Below are 25,641 nucleotides of genomic sequence, written 5' to 3'. Positions count from 1 at the left end.
AGTATTTATCGGCACAGAGCTCCTCAGAATGAGGAGGCAAGCCAAGGGCCATAGTTCCCCACACGTAGTGGGGTCGAATGTCACGCACTTTTTAGTGAAGCTGGTTGCCGTGCTAACGTCTGTTGAGTTACTTATTAAATTAGTTTTTGGTAAAAAAAACATTTTTTAATACAAGCTTTTTTTTGATGACTGTACTTGTAATGTCACCCAAACTACATTTTGCATGCCAAATTTCAAGTCGATGCCATTAACCGTTGAAGAGTTCCGTCCTGTGAAGACGTTCCTGGCTGGACTACCAGGATGTCACTACCAGATTATTGTATTGTCACGCAATTTACATAAGTATACAATTTCATGTCCAATCCAACCACTGGAAGTTGGTCGAATTTGAACTTGCAAGATTTGATTACAGACAGACAGACAACGGGACAGGTGAAACTAATAAAAGCTTGGAAAATCTGGGCTGTCCGGTCATCAAATAACACGTATGTTAATCCCAACAGGCTCTTCGGGCAGGGGTTCACGAAAAGGACCGTGATCGCGTTCACGGAAGCGGCCCTGGGCTATGACAAGCCCTGCAAGTTCCTCGTGCCAGGGGAATATTTGGTAAGTGGAATCATCATCATCATCATCCGATCACGTACCGGATAACTCCAATCTGGATAATATGCGTGTTTAAAAGGCTTCGAGCCCGAAACATATCGAGTTAAACTTGATTTAAGACGTGAGTTATTTCTTTTTTTGCATCTGTTTCACTATAATACTCGTATACGTCTCACTGCTGGGCACAGGCCTCGCAGAACGAGAGCACTTGGGTTGTAGTTCCCGCGCGTGCCCATTGCGGACTGGGAAGTTCACACATCATTGAATTCCTTCAGGGTCTATATTAATTCGCATAAAATTAATTGTCCTTTTTTTTATACAGTATAGGCTTGCGTTTGGCCACAATCACGCCTGATGGAAAGCGAGGATGAGGCCTACGATGGAGCACGCTTGCCTAGTAAATGCTCATACATCATCATGCCTTTTGCAATTGTTCTTTATAATTATGCAAGTTCGCTGTTATGCACAGTTTGTTATGCGAATTCATATTAGGACAATTAATGTTATGCGAAATAAGGGGCACCCGCTCCTTCACCGTAAAACTGGTGGTAAAGTTTGTGCGCCCGCACCGTGCGTCCACGCCAGCTGCCATAGGTAGGCCCTAAGGAATCGACTTTAACATTCTAGTCCTATTGTGTTGTAGGTTGTACCAGACTCCGTAACCCCCACCTCAGCCTTGTTCGAGGTCACCGCCCCCCAACCGATCCAAGACACGAAGATATACATATGCGCAAAGAACCTGCCCCCAGGAGTCATAGATCCGTCCAAGGATGAAGAGAAGCACCGTCACCAAGGGACGGAGAATTGGAAGATCATTGCTACCCACCATAAGATGCTGCCTCTATGGGCGACTATGACCCTCATATTGATCTGTCTGATGTTCTCGGCCCTGTTTTCTGGGTTGAATTTGGGGCTGATGTCCTTGGATCGGACGGAGTTGAAGATTATATCTAATACTGGAACTGATCAGGTGAGAATAGACGTTGTATATTACACCGTATCTGACCATAGCTGTAATCTTCTTGGTACTATGTTTATCGTATTTACACGTTGGCATTTTTTTTTATTCGACTGGATTCGAGTGGGTCTTCTGAGGGTAAGAGAACACCACCGCCCATAGACACCTGCAACACCAGGGGGATTGCAGATGCGTTGCCAACCTAGAGGCCTAAGATGGGATACCTCAAGTGCCAGTAATTTCGCCGGCTGTCTTACTCTCGACGCCGAAACTCAACAGTGCAAGCACTGTTGCTTCACGGCAGGATTAATTTTGCACGGATATATATGTAAACTATGCCGACAAAATGGTACAGTAAAAAAACAAAAAATATTTTTTTCTTAGATACCATAGACGTAAAGTGGGGATGTTTTTTTTTTTCTCATCCTACTCTTTAGTGTGGGGTATTGTTGGATAGTTCTTTTAAAACCATTAGAGGTTTGCTAAGACGATTTTTCGATTCATTGATTTTTTTGCGAAATATTCAACTTGAAAGTGCAAATTTTCATTAAAATCGAGGGTCGCTACGGAACCCTATTTTGGGCGTGTCCGACACGCTCTTGGCCGGTTTTTGAGAACAGCTTTATATCAGTCTCGGCTGGAATAGCAATTGCTCGCTTCGTCTTAGTTAAACGGATTGGCAAGCTCGTCCGTTTAATACTCATACTCAGCCAGCAATTGTCTGCTTCGATGCCACGACAATAATCTACTATTATTTCACAAAAACAGGAAAGGAAATACGCCCGGGCCATAATGCCGGTCCGGGACCACGGCAACTATCTCCTCTGCTCCATACTCCTCGGCAACGTGGCCGTCAACTCGACCTTCACCATTCTTCTCGACGAGCTCACCTCCGGCCTGTTCGCTGTTATATTCTCCACGCTGGCCATCGTGCTGCTTGGAGAAATAACCCCGCAGGCGATATGCTCGCGACATGGGCTGATGGTTGGCGCTAAGAGCATTGTAATAACGAAGGTGAGTGATGATATTGCATAGGCGTTTTTCCATTAGCTGGCCCGGCACCGCTGTCATAATTATTCATACATTTTGAACGCACATGTGCGTCGGTGGCATCTGTGGAAGTCAGGTGGCAGTGAATGCGTTAAGTAGCGGTGTGGCCTCTCCTTTAGGCTGCGTTTTCACCAGAGATGTGCGAGGCAGCTGAGTGGTGTGAAGATAAGATACGTGGCGACGATGTGTAGCGGACTCTTTTCAAATAAACCAACGGGGTGCAGTGAGGCGGGGCTGCGCCACTGGCCGCTAGCCGCTACTAGTGATAGAATACTTATATACTTATAAAAAAAAAATTATAACATTCAATATTCTACTTTCCATTTTGGAAATATAAATGCATTTTTACGATAAAGTGATAAAATCTAAGCAACAGGTAAAAATACAGTGTTCATCAACTTAGTGCCAACGTAAAAAATAATACAGAGGGGCTACTACAAACTAGAAAAACGAAGTTCGTATGGCACCGTCCCTTTCACTCGCGTATTAAATGAGATAAGCGTATTCTTATATTATTTAGTTAATGTAAAACTTACTTAGAATGAAATTGAAACTTAAACATCAACATCTATTGGACGACCAGATGGCCTAGTGGTTAGAGAACCTGACCACGAAGCTTGAGGTCCCGGGTTCGATTCCCGTGTCGGGGCAGATATTTGTATGAAAAATACGAATGTTTGTTCTCGGTCTTGGTGTTTAATATGTATTAAGTATGTATCTATCCATATAATTATATTTATCCGTTGCTTAGTACCCATAACACAAGCTTTGCGAAGCTTACTTTGGGACTAGGTCAAATGGTGTGAATTGTCCCGTGATATTTATTTATTTATCTATAAAAAGTCGACCTTTTCTAGAATGTCCTAAGTGCCCTACATTTTAGTACATCACGGATCCGTTCATAACTTAATATTTTACGACATACATACATAGGCACCTACAAAATATTTCGGTGATAACCGGTTGCGGCACATCACTATTTATGAGACGCAAAAAACAGATAACACATGAAACGTCATTTTAGTATCTCGAATTGTGGGACAGACCATACAAAAAACCATGAAAATAATTTTCTACCAGTCTGAAGTCGGTCGGTGCCTCAGCACGAGCCAGCAGGAGTGGACCTATAGTCATCTACCTCACCTACGCACTTTATAATTGGGCTTTAATCACTCCTGCTGGCTCGTGCTGAGGGACCGACCGAATTCAGACTGGTAGAAAAATATTTTCATGGTTTTTTGAAATCGGTTAAATTTTTTGTTATAATTTTTTTTTCACGCTTTTTAGTGTAAATTATCGAAGATACAATAGTTTAATATCAACTGTTCGTCACCTTTTACGAAAGATTGCTTTTTCCGATGCAGAGACGTTCATTATTGAGGAGTTCTGGTGCTTCACCACCCGTTTTACCATATGCATTACGAGGAGCATAAATTGCTTAGCAACTGTGTCAAAGTAATTAAAATTCCACCCGTGAAATACTTGTAATTGAGTAGTAACTCCGATGGTCAACTGTGGTCTTCATCATCAGTTCCACTTTACCAAATGATGATTTTCAAGAGCAAATGCCACGAGTTACAACTAAATATCCCTACAACATTTGAAGAGTTCCCTCAATTTCCTTAGGATCCAATCATCAGATCCTGATTTGGTGCTTATGGGACCTAATTGAAGACATTCCTATACGAAGGCAAAAAAATGTTTTTCAGATCGGTTCATAAATGACGAAGTTCTGAGAAAAACACAACCGAATTATTCAATTTAGGCTATAACAAAGCACTGTCTGTATTACATACTTTAAAACAGATTTAAACTATTATTAATTCAATTATAAACTAACTTAATACCTAGGTAGCATTATTTTATAAGGCAAATACGTCGTCAAGAGACGTCACTGGCATGGACCCCAGAACGCAGGCCGCATCATCATCATCATCATCATCATCATCATCCCAGCCTATATACGTCCCACTGCTGGGTACAGGTCCTCTCAGAACAAGAGGGCTTGGGCCATAGTTCCCACGCGGGCCAGTGCGGATTGGGAACTTCACACGCACCATTGAAATTGCTTCGCACGTTTGTGCAGGTTTCCTCACGATGTTTTCCTTCACCGCAAAGCTCGTGGTAAATTTCAAATAAGCAATTCAATGGTGTGTGTGAAGTTCCCAATCCGCACTGGGCCCGCGTGGGAACTATGGCCAAGCCCTCTTGTTCTGAGAGGAGGCCTGTGCCCAGCAGTGGGACGTATATAGGCTGGGATGATGATGAATTCCGCACATGAATTTCGAAAAACTCAGAGGTGCGAGCCGGGGTTTGAACCCACGACCCTCTGTTTGAGAGGCGATAGGTCAAACCACTAGGCCACCACGGCTTTTTACCCCGCATTTAGGCCGCATTACCTCTTTGTATTGTTTTGAAGTCGGTTAAAAACACTTTTGTCGTGGCACGGCAGTATATCTACGGTTGCATTCCCAGGGTGTTATGGCGCTAACGGCACCAATGGCGTACCCGGTCAGCAAACTCCTGGATTACTTCCTGGGAGAGGAAATTGGCAACGTCTACAACCGGGAACGGCTGAAGGAGCTCGTCAAGGTCGGTCCTATCATCATCCATATACTAATATTGTAAATGCGAAAGTGTGTGTGTTTGTATGTTTGTCAGTCTTTCACGTCGAAACAGAGGAGATGGATCGACGTGATTTTTGGCATAGAGATAGTTTATTGGCCAGAGAGTGACATAGGCTACTTTTTATCCCGGAAAAATGCACAGTTCCCGAGGGAACAGCGCGCGATAACCGAATTCCACACGGGTGAAGCCGTGGGCACAAGCTAGTCCCAGCCTATATACGTCCCACTGCTGGGCACAGGCCTCCTCCCGGAAAGAGAGGGCTTGGGCTGTAGTTCCCACGCCGGCCCAGTGCGGATTGGGTACTTCACTCTCACCATTGAATCGCTTCGCAGGTTTGTGCATTTTCTCACGACGTTTTCCTTCACCGTAAATCTCGTGCTAAATTTCACATGTAATTTCGCATGCGCACATGAATTTTCGAAATACTCCGTGGTGTGATAGGGTTTGAACCCACGACCCTCTGCTTGAGAGGCCATTAGGTCAAACAACTAGGCCACCACGGTTTCTGTTCTATCAAATCTATTTGATAGTAATAATAAAAAATCTAACCTAAAAATTCCATAGTGTACAGTACAGTCAAGGGCATAAATATCTATACGTTTCCAAAGCGCCAAGAAATATCTAAAGTACTATTCAATGGAAAAATGCAATTGTGTAAACAAAGCATTTTTTTCACGATTACTCCGTAGTTGCTTACATTTGAACGCCAAATCCCGATCATATTCACATCTCAATGAGCTCACCACTGTTTTTAACAATCATTTTATCATTAAATAATCGTGTAAATATGTTATATTTATAGAATTAATTGGAAGATGAAAATCCGTTATATTTGTCAAATTGACATGATAATTTTTTCCTCACCGAAGTTGGTCTATGGTCGGTCTAGTCTCTGGAATTTAGTGCTGTACCAACAAAATTAATTATTTGACTGAACCAACTTATCTACCGATAATTATGCTGGCTCTGCAAATTAATTTACTCATAGATATTAATTATTTGTGTTACGTTACACTATTTAATGAAGGTTTCTAATCCTATCCTACTATCCTACTTCCTACTATATCCTACTAATCCTACTAATATTATAAATTTGAAAGTTAGTGAGTGAGTGAGTGAATATGTTTGTTACTTCTTCACGCTGAAACGGCTGGACGGATTTGGATGAAATTTGGCGAAAAGTTAGATAACCTGGATTACAACATAGGATAATTTTTATCCGATATTCCCATAGGATAGGGATAAAATCTTGAAATAACAACCGCTCAGCTTAGAGTCATGAAAATTGATATGTAGATAGTTTGACATCTGGAATAAAACATAGCCTACTTTTTATTTCGATATTCCCACGAGATAGGGATAAAATTTCGAACTAATAACCGCTGGGCTTAGAGTCATGAAATTTGACCATGATTGTTTTTAATGTAATGACAATGAAAACAACGATTTAATTTGCGGGAATTCCCACGGCAATTTTTAAAAATCCCGGTATTTCAGCTGCTGGACCTAATGATTTACGTGTGCGAAGCCGCAAGTAAACACTAGTTGGACGATAAAAGAGTATTATAGTAGAATTATGTAGATTCTATTTACTAGTATCATATTTACTGTGGAGTCCATTGTTGGACCAAAAAATCATTTTGAATCACTTCCTGTGTCTACTCTCATTTCCCTGTCTTGTGTAAATTTAAAAATGCCTCTTCTAAATTATATCGAAAATACAAACTGAGACATGGATGCACAGAAAAACCAGAAAAAGAGACCAGCGCTGGGAATCGAACCTAGGTCCTCAGCAATCCGTACTGCGTACTATAACCCCTACACCACCGTTGGACAGGAGTCAAGATACAAATTTCTCCTATGCACACATATCTCAGGTTGCCTTTTTCTACTACGCTACTTAAGCAGCAAAAAAAATCTAAATTAATTCATATTTTAACTGACCCTTTCAATTCTAAAATACTCCATCATAAACCTTGGGAAAATATACGTCAAAAAATATAAGTGGATATACATGTTTCACCATTTTAAAAAGGGGAGTGTACGTTTGTATGGAAAAAACGTTAGGTATATATATTTGAAGATATAATTCTAAAACTTCGTGAAAGTGCTATTAAACATTTTAAGTTAAAAGGGACATGGAAACATTGTGAATGACTCTTGAACAGGACTAAGAGAATACGTGATTCGCCATTTTTAAAAATTAAACTTAGGGAAAAACATTAAATAATGAAATATGAGTAAATTCAAATTATTATTTACTGCTGATTGAAGTATCTTAAAGAGCTTTCACATCACTAGAGCCAACGTCAGTCAGTCAGTCAGCCAGTCGTCAGTCAAGTGTCAATGTCAGTCACCACATTTGTTTACACAATTGATTTTTTCCATTGAATAGTACCGTATACAGTCGTGGAGTCATATCCATCTGTACGATAACTCGGTCAGAAATATGTGAGCGTTTGAAGGATCAAAATATATATATACGTTTACATGGCCATAAATATGAGTACAATGTCAGTCAAATATACAAAAAGGAGGGCATAAATGGCACGCGTTGGAAACGTATAGATATTTATGCCTTTGGCTGTACTTAAATATAGGGATAGTAACATACAACATGTTAAATTAAGAAAATACATTACTAACTAATCTTACTCCTTATCTTACCTAACTTACCTTACCTTACCTTACCCAGGTCCTCAGCATTCCGTGCTGCGTGCCATACCGCTTGGTGCCGTATGGTACCGCGTGGTAGTGTAGGGGTATGGCACGCAGCACGGAATGCTGAGGACCTGGGTTCGATTGCGCTGGTCTCTTTTTCTGGTTCAGCTATGCTTCAGTTTGTATTTTCGATATGGATTTTACGGGATGACCGTAAAAGTAACAAAATTTGGAGTTGAAACAAAAAATACAAAAAGACTCCAAAAGCCAATCTTTAATTTGATAATATAGCTGTTCTTAAATTCCTTTAGCCATTCCCCAGTACTTGCAGGTTACAACAGACGTGAATGACCTGGACAAAGACGAGGTGAACATAATATCGGGTGCTCTGGAGCTTCGCAAGAAGAAGGTTACTGAGGTCATGACAAAGCTGGAGGATGTGTTCATGCTGCCAATAACATCTGTGCTGGACTTTGAGACCATGAGCGAGATTGTGAAGTCTGGTGAGTTTGAATTTTACGGGTCAATCAACTTTTAAGTGGTGTTATTCTGGGCCGTAACTCGGGAGACATTGGTGATACACTGGCTTGGAATGTTTGCAATTTATACCAGGGCTTGTTAACGTTACCAAATTCACATTATAAGTAACGTTACGTAACGGTGAAATCGTAAAAATACATTGTAGCGATTATAACGTTACTTGATAAATTAACATTATGGCGACGTTACCCAATTAACGTGTTTGATATCGGTAAATTTTCTTTGCAATAGTAGGGCTTGTTAACGTCACCCAATTCACATTGTTATCACGTTAAAAAAGTAACATTACTTCAATCAGTAATTTTTGTTTTTAGTTTTTCTGTGACCATGAGGCTAGAGGGAGAGGGAGAGGAGAGGGAGAGGGAGAGAGAGATAACTCAGCATAATGTTGCGGCAAGCCACAACGCTGTTTTTCAGTGGGACCCATTAAAACTAAACACATAAAATAAAGACATATATATACACACTAGGCTGTGACGACACGAATTAAGGGGAACAGTATTAAGGGTTAAAACTGTCACAACTCCTAACTTTTAGTGGATTTGTACCTCATAAAATCCTACATCATATCTGACACCTAACATCCGCTTGCATGGTGAACGGGGATAGTGAAAACCGAATTCTTCGCGGACGGAGTCTCGGGCAACAGCTAGTAATGTCATATTTTTAATTCGCACGACATTTCCATTTCTCATATTATTACGATCAATTCTGCCGTCGTCGTACACTTCGCTATGTCCTCCATACTTCCCCTTTTATAGCTTATTTGGCCTTCAAGCTGGACAATCAATCTTCGGCGGGGTAGTTATGCAAATAGACGCGCCAACGCCTTAGACATGGCTTATCAAGGACAAATATGTACACGGCCGGTGCGTCACATATATGTATAAACCATGGCCTACCAATCCCTACAAGCTATATTTAATACAAAAAAACAGCAATAGATGGCACTATTATTAACATTTGTAAATTATAAAATGTGAATAAGCCGAATTAAGTAGAAATATTAAGATTAAAATAAAGACTAGCATATTTTATAAACACAACTTCACATCAACCTTAATTCAACTCCTTAATTTGAAGATAAGAAACACCATAAAAATAATAAATTGAGAATACGAAACTATAGGCTACATGTGGCTACATTTCAGCTATGAGGCTTTCGTAGTGTTTTGCAATTGTGACGCTAGATGGCGAATAACCGGAATGCGCTTGCTGGGCTTGCCCCGCGCTTGCTCACATTCGTCGAAACTATTTGAGAGAAACATGCCATTCTCTTCTATTGACGTAAATAAGACAGAGACATCATGCGTATCTCTAGTCGTCTAGGCTCAGTTGGTGAGCTTGTCGGTTGTTGTCAGTGTACCGTATCCTTAGTGTCTCACTAGATGGCAATACGTATCGTGTTATTTGTGTTGTCACTGGTGCCATCTATTGGAAAATCGAAGGAAAGAAAAATAGCCAGTTGAATAGCCAGTATTAGGGTGATACCATTTGCTTGTACTAGGTGGTGTCTCTGTTATATATGTACTCTGTGGTATAAACCGACCTCGTTGTTAACAGCACAAAGATGTATAGAAGATGCCATTGGCTTAAAATGCAAGGTTCGATTCTACCCGTATAACTGGGCTACCTTTGTTTTGTAACATTTTTACATACATTTCCATCCATCCATCCCAGCCTATATACGCCCCACTACTGGGCACAGGCCTCTCAGAACAAGAGGGCTTGGGCCATAGTTCCCACGCGGGCCCAGTGCGGATTGGGAACTTCACACGCACCATTGAATTGCTTCGCAGGTTGTGTAGGTTTCTTCACGATGTTTTCCTTCACCGTAAAGCTCGTGGTAAATTTCAAATGTAATTCCGCACATGAATTTCGAATAACTCAGAGGTGCGAGCTGGGGCTTGAACCCGCGACCCTCTGCTTGAGATGCGATAGGTCCAACCACTAGGCCACCACGGCTTCTACATAACTTTAATTTAGATAATTTACTGATTCTCAATGTTAAAACTAAACTAAATCGTTAAATCAATGTATCGGAAATGGCGGTTTTATCGCTGTCTCATGGTATATTGCCTGGAAGAGATCGCTCTTAAGCGATAAGGCCGCCTATTGCTTACCTTGTAATTTTCTCTCTGTGTATCTGTTTTCAGTATCGCTTACTATTTCTGGTGTACAATAAAGAATCTTTGTATTGTATTGTATATCGAAATGAAATTAAGACGTAAGATCTTGCCTCTAAATCTTACTTTCAGTTATTTGTTCGCCAGTTGGTTAGAAAGGTGGAAACAGAACACTTCTGTTTGCCTCGCATTCGGGCTTATGCGCTAGTGCTGGAAATATTCGTCTCCCTCTCCAAAAAATATTTCAGTTGTTCTCTGTTGTAAATCTGTTTAAAAAAAATATACCTCGTTGAGTTTTTTGCCGGATTCTTCTCAACAGAGGTTTTTCCGAACCGGTGGTAGATTTTTTTTGACATTCATAAGTGCTTGTTATAGCCTAAATTGAATAAAGATATTTTGACTTTGACTTTCTTTATTTTATCCTAAATTACTGAAGCAAGATCATCACCATAGCCAAACTTTTGTCACGGCATGGCTGGTAACCTAAATCTAGAGGATGAATAGCATGGGAGCAAGAACAACACCCTGGGGCAAGCCATTATTCAAAATTCTTATTATGCTAGACTGATGGCCCAGATGGACTTGGAATGGTATATTTGTGAGAGCATCTTCTATCAATCTGAATACTCTTGGAGATAGAACAGCTTTTAGGAGTTTATACAGCAATCCTTGATGTCACACAGTGTCGTATGCATGCGTTAAGTCAACCAATGAAGATATTAGGATTATTATTCGCATGACTGACTAGACATATACGTTATGTTCTCCCCCAGGCTATTCCCGCATCCCGGTGTACGAAGGCAGCCGCGGCAACATAGTGACGGTCCTGTTCATCAAGGACCTTGCGTTCGTTGACCCCGACGACAACACGCCGCTGCGCACTCTCGCGCAGTACTACCAGAATTCGTGTAACTTTGTCTTTGAGGACGTCACTCTGGATGTCATGTTCAAGCAGTTCAAAGATGGTAAGTGATTTACTGATACTACCTACCACTGCTTAGAACCGTTTCCCAGCCATCCTTCGTAAATACTGATTTATTATAAAACTAGACTTAAGATAGATCTGGCAGTTGACTTGTGATTACGAGATTTTATCTCTATCCCGTGGGAATATCAATAAAAAAGTACTCTATGTCAAGCCAAATCCGTCCAGCCGTTTTACATCGTGGTTTTATCATTGACTTTGCATTAAAAATAGCCATGCAAAATTTTATGACGCCAAGCCCAGCGGTTGCGGTTGCAAGATTTTATCCCTATCCCGTGGTAATATACTCCATGTGTCATTCCAGAGGTCCAGCAATCTACATACCAAATTTTATGAGGGTGTTAACAAAGAGAGAGGTAGAGGTGTGTGTGTTTGTTAAAAACACTTATACACACACACACACACACAATGAAGAACTCTTCTGTAAATGTTTTTTTTAAGGTCACAAAGGCCACATGGCGTTCGTCCATCGCATCAACAACGAGGGCGAGGGTGATCCCTTCTACGAGACCATCGGTCTGGTCACGTTAGAGGACGTCATCGAGGAGATGATCCAGGCCGAGATTGTGGACGAAACTGACGTTTTCAGTAAGTTCTAGTGCTAATAGTTCCAAGGGTGGACCGTTTTAGTAAAAATTATATCCGTCTGTGAAAAAAAGACGAGAATTTATTTTGTTAGGTATTTATATTGTATGGGCCACACCACCACTGGACAGGAGTACAGACACAAGTTTCTCCTATGCACCACATATCTCAGCTTGTTTGTTTCTTATTTAGTCACTTAAGCAGTGACACTGGAAAACTTGTGTCTGTACTCCTGTCCAGTGGTGGTGTAGCGGTATAGCACGCAGCACGAAATACTGAGGACCTGGGTTCGATCTCTGAGTCTGTATTTTCGATATGGATTTTACGGGATGACCGTAAAAGTAACAAAGTTTGGAGTTGAAATAAAAAATACAAAAAGACTCCAAAAACCAATCTTAAGCGTTGTGATTACGTATTGTTTCTGTCCAACAGTGGACAACAGGACGAAACGTCGCCGCAACAAGCCCACGAACAAGCTGCAGGACTTCGCCGCGTTCGCCGAGCGGCACGAGAACCAGCGGACGCATATATCGCCACAGCTCACGCTTGCCACTTTCCAGTACCTTAACTCGAGTGAGTATAACACGTTCCACGATGTTCCAGAACGCTCTGGAATGTTCGCGAATGTTCCAGCTTCGGAAAGCCGGAGACAAGCGACGATCGTCTCCGTTATCGAGTGAGTATCAAACGTTGCACGATGCTCTAGAACGTTCTGGAATGTTCTCGAACGTTTCAGCTTCGGAGTACCGATTGAGACAAGCGACGATCGTCTCCTTTATCGAGTGAGTATCAAACGTTTCACAATGCTCTAGAACGTTCTAGAATGTTCTCGAACGTTTCTACTTTAGACAGCCGAGTGAGACAAGCGACGATCGTCTGCATTATCAAGTGAGTATCAAACGTTCCACGATGCTCTAGAAAGTTCTGGAATGTTCTCGAATTTTCCAGCTGCGGACAGCCGATTGTCGACCTTTGTTAACGAATGAGTATCTAACGTTTATAAATGAGTGTAACTTTTAATTGGATAGGTATTTAACATTTAATTATAATAAGAAAATAACATTAAATGAATAGACACATACTTAAAAACACAACACAAGATACAACAATATGATAGGAAAGAAAATAAATAAAAATTACATAAATATACCTAACTATAAAAAGAAAACACCATCTGAGAGGCCCTCCTGCGGCAAAGACCCCAGCACACCGGCGGCATTAACTCTCTGTACAGTCAGAGAAATAACATTTATTGGTTTGAAATTTCGTGTGACATCAGGTCTTGGTACACTTTTTACTTAGACGTTACGTCACGAATTCCCAGTTTCGAACAAATTGAATGACAAATGACAATCCTGACAAGCTATGGATGAAACCGCGCCACGATTTTGGTTTGTAATTGAAGCCCTTGCCCAAAAATGGACGATTGCGGGCTCATTGACAAGTTTTCATTTTTTTAACACCTGTAAATTACTACAGGAATCGAAAGAGTTTTGACTCCTGAACATGGGAAAAATATTTATTATAATTTATTTCTCCATATTTAAAAAAATACAAATAATTTAAAATACATCCGAATTTGCCAAAACTACCGCAGGGTAGATATGTTTCCTTTGCCTTTTTCACCAGAAAACGGAGCTGTCATAATTTTGACAACGTACGTCAGATTTACATGATCTTTTTTTTTAATAGAGACTAGACAAAAGTAACGAATCTATTGTGTGGTAGTTTTGGAGTTATGCCCTTTTAGAATAAGCACGTTTTAAAATAATTGTAATAAATTAACTAATAATCGTAGCGAAATTTTAAAAATATCAGCGTCTTTCTCTTTCCTAACTGAATACAGAGAACGAATCAAATTACGAGTATAGTCTTAGAAATATGAATTCTTGTCAATTGCAGGTGTGGACGCCTTCCGTCCAGAGATAGTGTCGGAGACTGTGCTCCGTCGTCTGCTGAGGCAGGACGTCATCCATCACATAAAGGTTAAAGGGAAGAGCAAAAAAGACCCCAGCATCTATGTGTACCAGCAAGGGAAGCCGGTGAGTTATCTCTTTTACTTGCAACACCTCATTTTTAGAGTCCCCCCACACTAGTGTCTTTCGAGAGTCGTCGGTGTGCCAGCGTTGCGTAATCCCGGCATCGGCGGCCGGCCAGCGCTAGCGCTAGTGTGGGGGGTCTCTTAGGGTTCTGTACCCAAAGGGTACCAACGGGATCCTATTACTGAGACTCCGCTTATCTGTCCGTCCGTCTGTCACAGGGCTCTATGTCTTGAGCCGTAATAGCTAGACGCTTGAAATTTTCACACATTTTAGACACTAAAATTAAAATAAAGTAAATAATTAAAGGGCGTCATACAAGAAACGTGTTTGAAATCTGTTTTTTGTGGTTGCTAGGCGTTTTTTGGCGTTGCTAGGCGGCCAAGGCTAGTTGATTCGTCTTGACGAGTACTTTGCTAATCAGGGGCGAAAAGTACAGTCGGCAAAAAAGTTTGTATCAGAATTATAAATATTATTTAAAATTTCAAAAAGTTGGTATCCAAAGGTTATCTCGAAGAGATCGCTCATTCGCGATAAGACTGCCTGTTGTTTACTTCTACTTGTAATCATATTTTAAATATTATATTTTTTATCGATATACAGGTTATTTTTTATTTGACTGGATGGAAAACGAGCAAGTGGGTCTCCTGATGGTAAGAGATCACCACCGGCCATAGACACCAGCAACACCAGGGGGATTGCAGATGCGTTGCCAACCTAGAGGCCTAAGATGGGATACCTCAAGTGCCAGTAATTCCACCGGCTGTCTTACTCTCCACGCCGAAACACAATAGTGTAAGCACTGCTGCTTCACGGCAGGATTAGCGAGCAAGATGGTGGTAGCAATCCGGGCGGACCTTGCACAAGGTCCTACCACCTGCAAAAATATGTTTATCTACACCCATATAGTAAATCCTGAATTATGCGTTCAAAAACCATAGGTAATGACCAACATTACGCCATTGGATTCTATTACGAGTATAAACACGGCTGTATCGTAATGGTCATTACGATCAGCAGCAGGTCGTCGCGGGCGCAGCTCGTGGGGCAGACATACCTGCCTAGTTCTCGTTAATGCAGGTCATTCTCAATGGTGACCCTGTTATGGTCATGTGACCCTATTATGAAACTCGGCTACGCCTCGTTTCATAAACCCACACTCGTGTTTTAAATACCCCTATTACGATACAGTTGCATAAAATACTATAAAATATGATATCGAAAGTCGATAAACGAGAAGTCCCTACGACAACTCAAAAGTGCTCCGAGAATTCCGGCCCGTGGTAATGATGTCCTAGTTTTATTGGTAATATTGTCATTATGAAGGTGGACTACTTCGTGCTGATCCTGGAGGGGCGCGTGGAGGTGACGGTGGGGCGCGAGAACCTCGTGTTCGAGGCCGGCCCGTTCACTTACTTCGGCGTGCAGGCGCTCACGCAGAACATCGGCGTCGGTACGTGCCACAAAGGAGCTCCGCCGGGCGGAGCTTCTATTACGCGCAACAACATGCCGGTTTTATTCAAATAATAGCGTTTAAGCTGCGTTTCAATGGATGGCCAAATGGTTAGAGAACCTGACTACGAAGCTTGAGGTCTCGGGTTCGATTCCCGGCCGGGGCAGATATTTGTATGAATAATACGATTTTTTTTCTCGGGTCTTGAATAATTAATATGTATTTAAGTATGGATTTATCTATATAAGTATGTTTATTCGTTGCCTAGTGTCCATAGTACAAGCTTTGCTTAGTTTGGGACCAGGTCTATTGGTGTCAAGTGTCCCATGATATGTGTATATATTACTAGCTGTTGTTTTCTTTCATAAAAACCTTCTCTTGATAATAACAAACGCAACAAAAAAGAATTAACGAAATCGGTCAAGCCGTTCCCGAGTTTTACGCTTAACAACACATTTTTCGATTAATTTTTATTTATGTAGATACTTACTCAATTTCAACCAGAGATGAGAGAGAATGTGTTTTTCATGAACCTATAGAAATGCTTTATTCACCTCGCCTCGCTTCGCTCAGCTGTTTCCACCAAAACAGTGCTATGCTATGATAGGCAAATAAAGCGTTTCTATTGGTTTATGAACACATTCCTCGCAAGTGCAACACATCCTGGCCCCTCGCGGGTTTAGTATCATTACGTCTAAAAAGCAACTGGTCTAAGTACAGTCAAGGGCAAAGATATCGACACGGCCAAAGTTGCAAAAATATGTATACACGGCCTTAATGTTAAGTAAATAAAGTCGTGTATACATATTTTGCAACTTTGGCCGTGTCGATATCTTTGCCCTTGACTGTACTGTGAGTGGTCTAAAATTCTTTACTCAAAGTCGACTTCGCGGAGCTCCTATTCCGCGTGGCTGAGGCGCTTCGCGCCTTGACGCAACTCTAACCTAACCCAACCTATGTTTTTTCAATTTTTTTTGTCAAAAAAACAGGTCGGGACCAGTTGCTATTTAAATCAAATCAAATCAAATCAAAATAATTTATTTTCGGATAACTAAGTAGACAAAGTATTGTTAGTGGATACAATATTCTTATGAGACTATGGTATTAAGTATAAGTAGTATGGTAGTAATTTAGACCACTTGCTTCTTAGTCCAGTTGCTTGTTAGACCAGCTGCTTTTTAGACGAAGTGATACTATACCAGCCCATCTCCTTTCCAACAGCGGAATCCCCAACACCCTCAGCCATGGGTAGCCTTCAGAACATAAACATGGACAGCATGCTCCGACACAGCTTCGTGCCTGACTACTCCGTGGTGGCGACGGCAGAGCTCTTCTATCTGACGGTCAAGCGCGCGCTCTACCTGGCAGCTAAAAGGGCCACGTTGATGGAGCAGGGGGCCCTCAGCAAGGGACAGGGAAGGGACCAGCTGGACACAGAGCTGGATAAGGTAAGACCAGTTCATATACAGAGGCATTGTTACCGTACCTGGCAGCTAAAAGGGCCACGTTGATGGAGCAGGGGGCCCTCAGCAAGGGACAGGGAAGGGACCAGCTGGACACAGAGCTGGATAAGGTAAGACCAGTTCATATACAGAGGCATTGTTACCGTACCTGGCAGCTAAAAGGGCCACGTTGATGGAGCAGGGGGCCCTCAGCAAGGGACAGGGAAGGGACCAGCTGGACACAGAGCTGGATAAGGTAAGACCAGTTCATATACAGAGGCATTGTTACCGTACCTGGCAGCTAAAAGGGCCACGTTGATGGAGCAGGGGGCCCTCAGCAAGGGACAGGGAAGGGACCAGCTGGACACAGAGCTGGATAAGGTAAGACCAGTTCATATAGAGGCCTTGTTGTGTAACGCACTCGGTATCACACCATCCTCAATACCATCGGCCATGGGGTCTTCAGAACATAAACATGGACTGCACAGCTTCGTTCCGGACGGTGTGCACTCTAAACCGATATGACTTTACCGGAGGCCGTATTGCCTATCGTTTCTGACACTCGCAATCACAATCAAATGACAGTTTTTGATATAGATTATAGGCAGATATATTGAATAGACCCTCTGATCAAGGCGTAGCAAATGACAACGCAAAGTAATGATTGTTTTTTTGGAGTCATTTTGTATTTTTTATTTCAACTCCAAATTTGTTACTTTTAAGGGTATCCTGTGAAACCATATCGAAAATACAAACTGAGACATGGATGCACAGAAAAACCAGAAAAAGAGACCAGCACTGGGAATCGAACCCAGGTCCTCAGCAATCCGTGCTGCGTGCTGTAACCCCTACACCACTGCTGGACACGAATCTAGACACGAATTTTTCCTATGCATACATATCTCAGGTTGCTTATTTCTACTTTGCTACTTAAGCAGCAGCACTAGCGACATCTATGTTTCGTCAAGAGACGTCACATTCTTTCGGAACTAACCGCTCACCCAAACAACAACAGTTTTAGCCCGAGCGGAGCTTGGTCGCCCAGGTACTTTCTATAAAACTAATAATTTAAAAGATAAACTTACTCCTATCTTTTCTTCAAACCTTCCTTTAGCTTCCTATGCCTAATTCCATTCCTTTTTTCAGCCACCAGACTCTTCGAGCGCTAACCCAATATTCCTGATATCGAAGAAACTAGAAATTTCAGCAAGCACAGTATCCAATAGAGAAGAGTGCATGGAAACTAATATTACTAATAAGGTAGCTCCAGGGAGTTTCGGATGTGCAGCCGGGTTTAACCCCCGACGCAAAAAGAGGGGTGTTATAAGTTTGACCGCTATGTGTCTCTCTGTCTGTGGTACCGCAGCTCTTAAACGGGCGAACCGACTTGAGTGCTTTTTTTATTTGTAGCAGGTTCTGTAGCGATGGTTCTTAGACATGTTTTATTCAAATCGGTTCAGCCGTTGAAGTGACAATGTCGGGGATTTTCCAGCTTTTCGTGGGTTAGGTTATTAGCTAGCTAGAGTGAAAGTCCGGCTCTGTCTTGTCCGGGCCCATTCCTAGTTCCTAATTGATTTTTCCCGACTCCACGCCGCCATTTTCTATTTATAAAGCACCTCTATAAATTTAAAAACTAAAACATGTTAACAGAAGCAAGGATCTAGTGTCATTGGCCCGTAAGGCCCCCCAAAAAATACCAATGGGGTTTTATTATTTGCTAGTGTTTGCCCGCGACTTCGCGCGTGTAAATCTTACCGTGGATTCGAACCCGGGCTCGCCTCTCTTGAGTTTTTCCAAATTCATGTGCGAAACTGCATCCGAAATTTACCACGAGCTTTACAGTGAGGGAAAACGTGAGGAAACCTGGGCAACATACGAAGTAATTCGATGGTGTGTGTGAAGTTCCCAATTCGCACTAGTTTCACGTGGGAACTACGGGCCAAGCCCCCTCATTATGAGAAGCCTGTGCCCTTGACAAAATTCACTTTGGACAGTAGTCATTTTGATCAGATTTCAAAATAATCAATTCATGTGGACGATTTTCATTTGTACTGAATGACAGTAAATTCTTTGGGAGAGGCCTATGTCCCGTATGGTTTATGTCAATCCAATTTATAGAAAGGGTAAACAAAGACGCCATTTATCCAACCACAACCTAGAACCTATTGCAAAATAATTAATCTGTTCAGTAAATCGATTAATTTATTAATTGAATAGATCAAAGTATTTTTGTCTATTTTATTATTTACAATACTTGATTTAATTCCAAAGACTGTTTATTCAATTATAAAAGCAGTAACTATTTTTTAATTTTAAGGTAAATAAATAATAATCGCTTATTCAATCGAGTATTAATCGATTTTTAAAATGTCAAATTTTCTACCATCTCACACGAGATTATACACGAGTTTCATTCAGGAAATAACGTCAGATTTTGACGAAGATTTTTCAAATGAAAATTAAATATTGAAATCAAGTGAATTTTGGTGAAAAAAGTGATTAGACGAGAGAGAGATAAAAGACACTAATTATTGATAAATGTGTTATTGATTCGATCCAGTGGGGGTTTATACAAGAATTTTGATGATATCGGTTTGTTTACACTTTTAATAAATTGGATTGGCATAACGTATAGTAGATGCCTTTCGGTTGACGATGTCGATGTGTTTGAATACGATTTATTTCCTTCCAGAATCCTCAAAGAAATAACATAATAGAACTAATGCAAGTCAGTCCTAATCAAAATTACGCGTCTTCAGAAAAGTTGGACATCCAACACGACAAATACACGAACCTGACCTATTTGGCCAACGCGAGCGGCTCCAAATATTTGCCAAACATGACCAAGTCCCTGAACAACTACGATCCAAACAAATGTTTGCCAAACATCGCCACCAAGTCCGCCAACTCTGAGGACTTCCACGAAGTCATGACGAGGTCTTTGGCCTACGTTTGCGAGGATGTGTCCAACTGTTGGGCCAATACGTCCTCGTTCGCGAGCGAGCACGTCAGCGCTACTAATTCTGAAGGCAAATGTTTGCCAAACGTCGACGCCAATAATTGCGCGGAGTGCGTGAAAAATCATTTCTGGATGAACAAGAGCATTTTGAACAAGAGCGTTGATAATTTAGGTATTGCTATTAAATTGTTTCTTAATTTTATGATTTAAATTCGGGTTTTGTTCCGCGTACAGTCACCAGCACCAATATCTGACACAACAAGCGTGCATAAATATCTGATACGACTCTATTTCTAGGGCCGGAAGGACGTGTCAGATATTTTTGCACGTTCCGCTGTGGCAGATATTAATGCTGATGACTGTACCTTGATTTCAAAGACGCTCGATATTTCGGTACAGACTACCGAACTATCTGTGCCGAAATATCGAGCTCTCAAATCAAGGAACAAACCCGAATTTAAATCATTAAATTAGTAATGGCCGCGATAGTCTAAAACGTTAAATTGTTTCTTTTCTTTCGACTATGATTTATGTACAGTCGAGTTCATAAACTTGTGAGCATTTGATGAAAAATATCTGAACACTTCTACGCCGTTAGCAATGGAGTCGTGTTCAGATATTTTTTGATCAAAGTTTTGCTCACAATTTTATGAACTCGACTGTACCTATATTGAGTCGATATACAGTACTCTGTAGTGTAATCGATTCTACTCTCGAATCCTGCAGTATCGTACCGTTCCGCTGAGCCTTATATTATTTAATACGAGAGTGAGAGGGCGGTACGATACGAACTTCGATCTTCGAATTTCGTAGTAGCCCTTCTGAACAAACTACTTTCAGGTTTCCAGTTATTTAATTAACACCTTGTATTTAACAACGGCTTTGTATTCCGGTAACAAGATTAGCTCAGCTCTAAAAATAAGTTTTAAATTTATTTTTTAATACAAGTTTTTTTGGTGGGTTTACTTTTTGTTGACTATATTTACATTGAACTAAAAGAATTTCTTTGCTCACCCGCGACCTTAGCTAAATTTATGCAAGATATGCGTGTTCATGCAGTTCCCCCACCTCCAGACTGTAAGAACACACACAAATCACACAAACCCATCTGTCACCACCACCACACTAATTGACGCGTTTCGAACTCAACCAGAGCTCATCTTCAGAGCAACACAACCGTACACCATGCTACCAAATGTTAGACTAACAAATATTTTATTTTGGCACTGTAACTCCCTAAGTAAGTAGGTATCGAAACGCGTCAGTGTAGTTTGTGTGATTTGTGTGTGTTCTTACAGTGTGGAGGTGGAGGAACTGCATGAACACGCATATTTTGCATAAGCTTAGCTATCGTAAGGTCGCGGGTGAGCAAGGAAATTATTTTGGTTCATTGATATGGACCTCCGCAAAGTAACGCCTGATTCAATAAATTAAATTTTATTGATTTCATACAAATTAAATGTAATTTTAAATGTATGCGATACAATACTAAATTGATAAATGTTTATCTTAGAGACGTCAAATTAATGTCAAAAAATATTCCAAGGCCCCCGTCCCAAGAGACAGCGATAACACCGCCATGTCCGATACACTGATTGAACAATTAAACTTTGAGGATCAATAAATGATCCAAATTTAAGTTTTTTGGTAAAGTTATAACACAAAAGTACCTTAGTTTTGTGAGTAGAGTCGCACCTTGAATTTAAAACCCCATGGTCAAAACAGCCTGTATATTGGCAACACTGCCCTAATTCCTTCCCCTACCTACGTTTCAGAGCACAAGAAAAAAAAGACAACCTTCCATACAGACTCCTCCCTCCTTACCGTACACAATCTCTCCTCCAACCAAGACTTGAGCCCAGAGTCGGAGAAAGAACTCCTAGAAAGAAAACTGGTTAACATGGAGGAACAAGTTCTGAAGAAACTGTCTAGGATTTTGAAAATACTGGAAAAGAATCAAACTTGACTGTGAGATGTCATTTCGCATTTTGTCCCAAGCTTATGTAGAGTCAATGTCTATGTAGGTACAGTACCCGGCCATGGAGATTGCACATCGGTCTTTGGAAAGACTCGGCTAATTTCGGCTTCGTAGAGCGTTGTCACACACTACTTATTACTGTTGTGACGTTTGTCAGTCGTTGTACAGGTGCAATAGAGTACGGACGCATTTAGATGAAAATATATAATAAAGAGTTGTTGAAACCCCTCAAAACTTTATATTGTACGACGGCATCTTTCGGAAAAAGAGGGAACTATCCTTTTTCTAGTAGTTGCAACAGCTCTCTATAGATATCCGAAGTTTACATGTCATTAATTTGACGTAAACTAATTAACTGCCACTGACGCACATGTGCGCTCAAAATCTATATTAATAATTTCGTCAAGGGGTACGGTAGACTCGAACGAAATGCACATCAAATTGAAGAGCGTAAAAAGTTAGTCAATCCGAATCGACAACATGTAGGCGGAAAATTCGGATTATCGAGTATTTTCAATATAAACTTGATTAAATTACTAAGTATATAATGGCGATGCGAAGTAAACATGTCAAAGTCATCACATCAAAGTGGCGTTAGTGTCACGTCATCACGTGTCACAGGTGTCACAGGTTTGCATTTCGTTCTCCATTGTGGTACGATTCGTCGATTTTCATTAGATCGATCGTACAGACGAATCGTACCGTATATGGGGCCCTTTAGGTCTAATTTCTTTGATTATGAGACAGAGACATCATACGTAGTCGGTCCCAAAGTTCTGTCACTGGCACATTATTTTTAAATTTATTTATTTGGGAAACAAACAGCATATATGACACAGTTGAATATAAATTAATTTAGATGATAGGTACATAAGCCAAAACAGTTTCCACTTATAAAGAAGTAACATGATTTTAAGAAAATTTGATTGAATTCCATTTTTGAATGTTTGATTACTTGAAAGCAATAAACAGTCATTCGCTGCAATTTCTCACGATGGAGTGGACATTAAAAGAAAACCAAATAGCTGTTTTAGCATTGCACCGCTGTGGACAATCGCCAAGTACCATTTTCAAGTTGCTCAAAAATTTAAATATAACGCTTAGGTTTATATACCGTACTATTGATAGGTACAATGAAGTCTCCAGTGTTGAGGACAAGAAAAGAATTGGCCGGCCTCGCTCTGTACGAACACCAGCAGTGATCAAAGCGATCAAGGCGCGCATAGCAAGAAATCCTGTCCGAAAACAGAAGTTGATGCCTTTGCAGGTGGATGTCAGTAGAAAAACCGTCAAAAAGGTTTTAAACGAAGATCTTAGTCTACGAGCATACAAAAAACAGAGTGGGCACTTACTTAATGCCCGTCTAAAAACAATAAGGCTTAAAAGATCCCGGAAGTTGTTAAAGCGGTCCGCGAAAAATCGACACCGTGATATCCTCTTTACAGACGAAAAGATTTTCGATATTGAAGAGAAGTACAATAAACAGAATGATAGTGTACGCTAGGAGCTCTGATCTTATTACGGGCCAACTGAGGTTCAATTTTGCGAAAAAGGGGTCAAAATCAGTGCGAAAGTGTACCAAGAGACGGTTTTGGATAAGCATGTCAAAGATCTGCCCAACACGCTATTTTCAGGACATAATTTTGTGTTGCAGCAAGATTCTGCGCCAGCACACAAAGCCAAGACCACTCAAGCCTGGATTGACCGTCAAAAATCGACTTAATAAGACACAAAGATTGGCCTTCCTCCAGTCCGGACCTTAATCCTCTGGACTATAAAATTTAGCAGGTCTTAGAGTGAAAGGTCTGTGCTAAACCCCATAAAAATTTGGAGAGCCTGAAGTCATCTTTAAGAAAAGCAGTTGCTGAAATAGACATGAAAATGGTGCGTGCTGCGATAGACGACTGGCTGCGCCGATTAAGGGCCTGTATTAAAAACAAAGGAAGTAATTTTGAATAATTTTAATTCTTTATTAAATGTACTTTAAATTGGTATATAATTTAATAAAAACTGATTGGTACTTTTGTTTTTATCATTATTTTCATTTGTGACAGAACTTTGGGACCGACTACCTACTTGGGCAAATAAGATTTAGGAGCAATATCTACTGGTGAAATACCGATACGTAGGTTAGCCGTTAAAGTGTTTGTGATAATAATTAAGGCTGGGAATATACGTCAGATTTTTCGATAAGTACGACAGTATTTACTGGCAAATTATTTTTTTCAAATATATTATTATGAGTCTACATTTTACCCGAGCGAAGCCGGTTTTTCATCTAGTGTATGAATAATTATGGCAGTGGCACTGTGCGAAGTTACGGAAACGCATATATGCGTCGGTGGCAGATGCGTTAATTCCATAAAGGTGCAGTATTTATTTCCAGCCGCGGCCTTAGGGGGTGGCGAACAGGGCAATCGCCCGGGGCCTCGCGCAACAACCCAAGCAAATTTAAAAAAATATTGTTTTTTTTAACTATATTTTCGCATCACATACTTGGAAGGACAAAGGGCCTCGGAAAGACCTGCCGCCCGGAGCCTCGCAATGAGTAAGGCCGCCGCTGTTTATTTCATTTAAAACGTCACTTAATTAATACGAGGATTGACGGTCGTGTTGTCTTTTTCCGAAGACCGAAGTGCAATCTTTCTTTATCGCCGGGTACTGTGTAATGTTTTTACATATATATTTTTTTACTATAGGTTACAGCATTGTAAAAAAATAGACAACCCCAATTAATTTAAACAATATCTTATTCCTGAAACCCCAAACTCGTAGGTTTTTTAAGGCTCTGTATATAGAAAGGAAAAAAAAGGAACTTCTTGGATCATGTGACATAACTAGCCACGGCAAATGCAAAAAAAAAACTGAACACTTTTTTTTCAGTTGTTGCAGTCAGTTGATGAAGACATTAGCATCAGTGGTGAACACAAGACACCGTCCCGCCAGGTAATAAGAGAATCTATAAAAATATAATACATAATAAATACTTATAAAAAATAAAAAATATTTTTTTTCTTTACAAATTATCTGTCACAGAATGACGATGATGATGGGATCGAATCCACGCCTTTTTTTTATTTTTTGTTGTTGACATGTTGCCTATATATTGTTTTCTACGACAAAACAACTTAGCGTTAGATTTTTTCACTATTGAACTTCAGAAAAAAATATATGTATCTACTTATTTAAAAAAAAATTACAGTTTGCCAGTTAAGCATTATTTAACATTTTATTTTTCGAGTATTATAATTCTGACCGGAATAACTATAAAATTAATTACTAAAATCAGAAAGTAGAGATCATCTGACTGGATGAAAAGAAAAGCTGGGCGAGAAACTAGCCATTGCATTTTAGACGACTTTTTAACTTAACATTTGTATCCCCAGGTATCCCCCAACCCTCTCCCCGTGTCGGCGTCCCCCCACACGCGTTCGTCGTTCGTCTCCCGCGCGGACGTCCGCTCCCCCGAACGGAACGGCGACTACGTCGGCCGGGACGAGCAAGAGAAGCTGCTGAAATGACACCGCGGCTTGAGCATAGTTGTTACTAGCGACGATGAAGAATCACGAGGGTAAAACCTCAACAGGTATCTCCCATTTACCCCCGACCATCCCTCCTCACCGACAACCCTATA

The 25,641-nt window shown here is 40.8% G+C and overlaps 1 protein-coding gene across 1 annotated transcript; it reads left to right on the top strand.

The window, feature by feature from the left end:
* The first annotated feature begins 28 nt into the window (after nucleotides 1-28).
* On the top strand, nucleotides 29-17,227 carry uex (metal transporter uex). The gene is made up of 12 exons (XM_074108308.1): nucleotides 29-117; nucleotides 504-606; nucleotides 1,247-1,573; nucleotides 2,330-2,575; nucleotides 5,087-5,203; nucleotides 8,232-8,403; nucleotides 11,340-11,531; nucleotides 11,993-12,139; nucleotides 12,569-12,709; nucleotides 14,039-14,178; nucleotides 15,502-15,628; nucleotides 16,850-17,227. The coding sequence occupies exons 1-12, from the start codon at nucleotides 29-31 to the stop codon at nucleotides 17,137-17,139; spliced, it is 2,091 nt and encodes a 696-aa protein (XP_073964409.1). The 3' UTR covers nucleotides 17,140-17,227.
* Nucleotides 17,228-25,641: the final 8,414 nt, after the last annotated feature.

This window comes from Choristoneura fumiferana, chromosome 26, assembly GCF_025370935.1.
Source record: "Choristoneura fumiferana chromosome 26, NRCan_CFum_1, whole genome shotgun sequence".
Classification (NCBI taxonomy): domain Eukaryota; kingdom Metazoa; phylum Arthropoda; class Insecta; order Lepidoptera; family Tortricidae; genus Choristoneura; species Choristoneura fumiferana.
The sequence above is the reverse complement of the archived record's forward strand: the minus strand, read 5'-3'. Positions and strand labels throughout refer to the sequence as shown.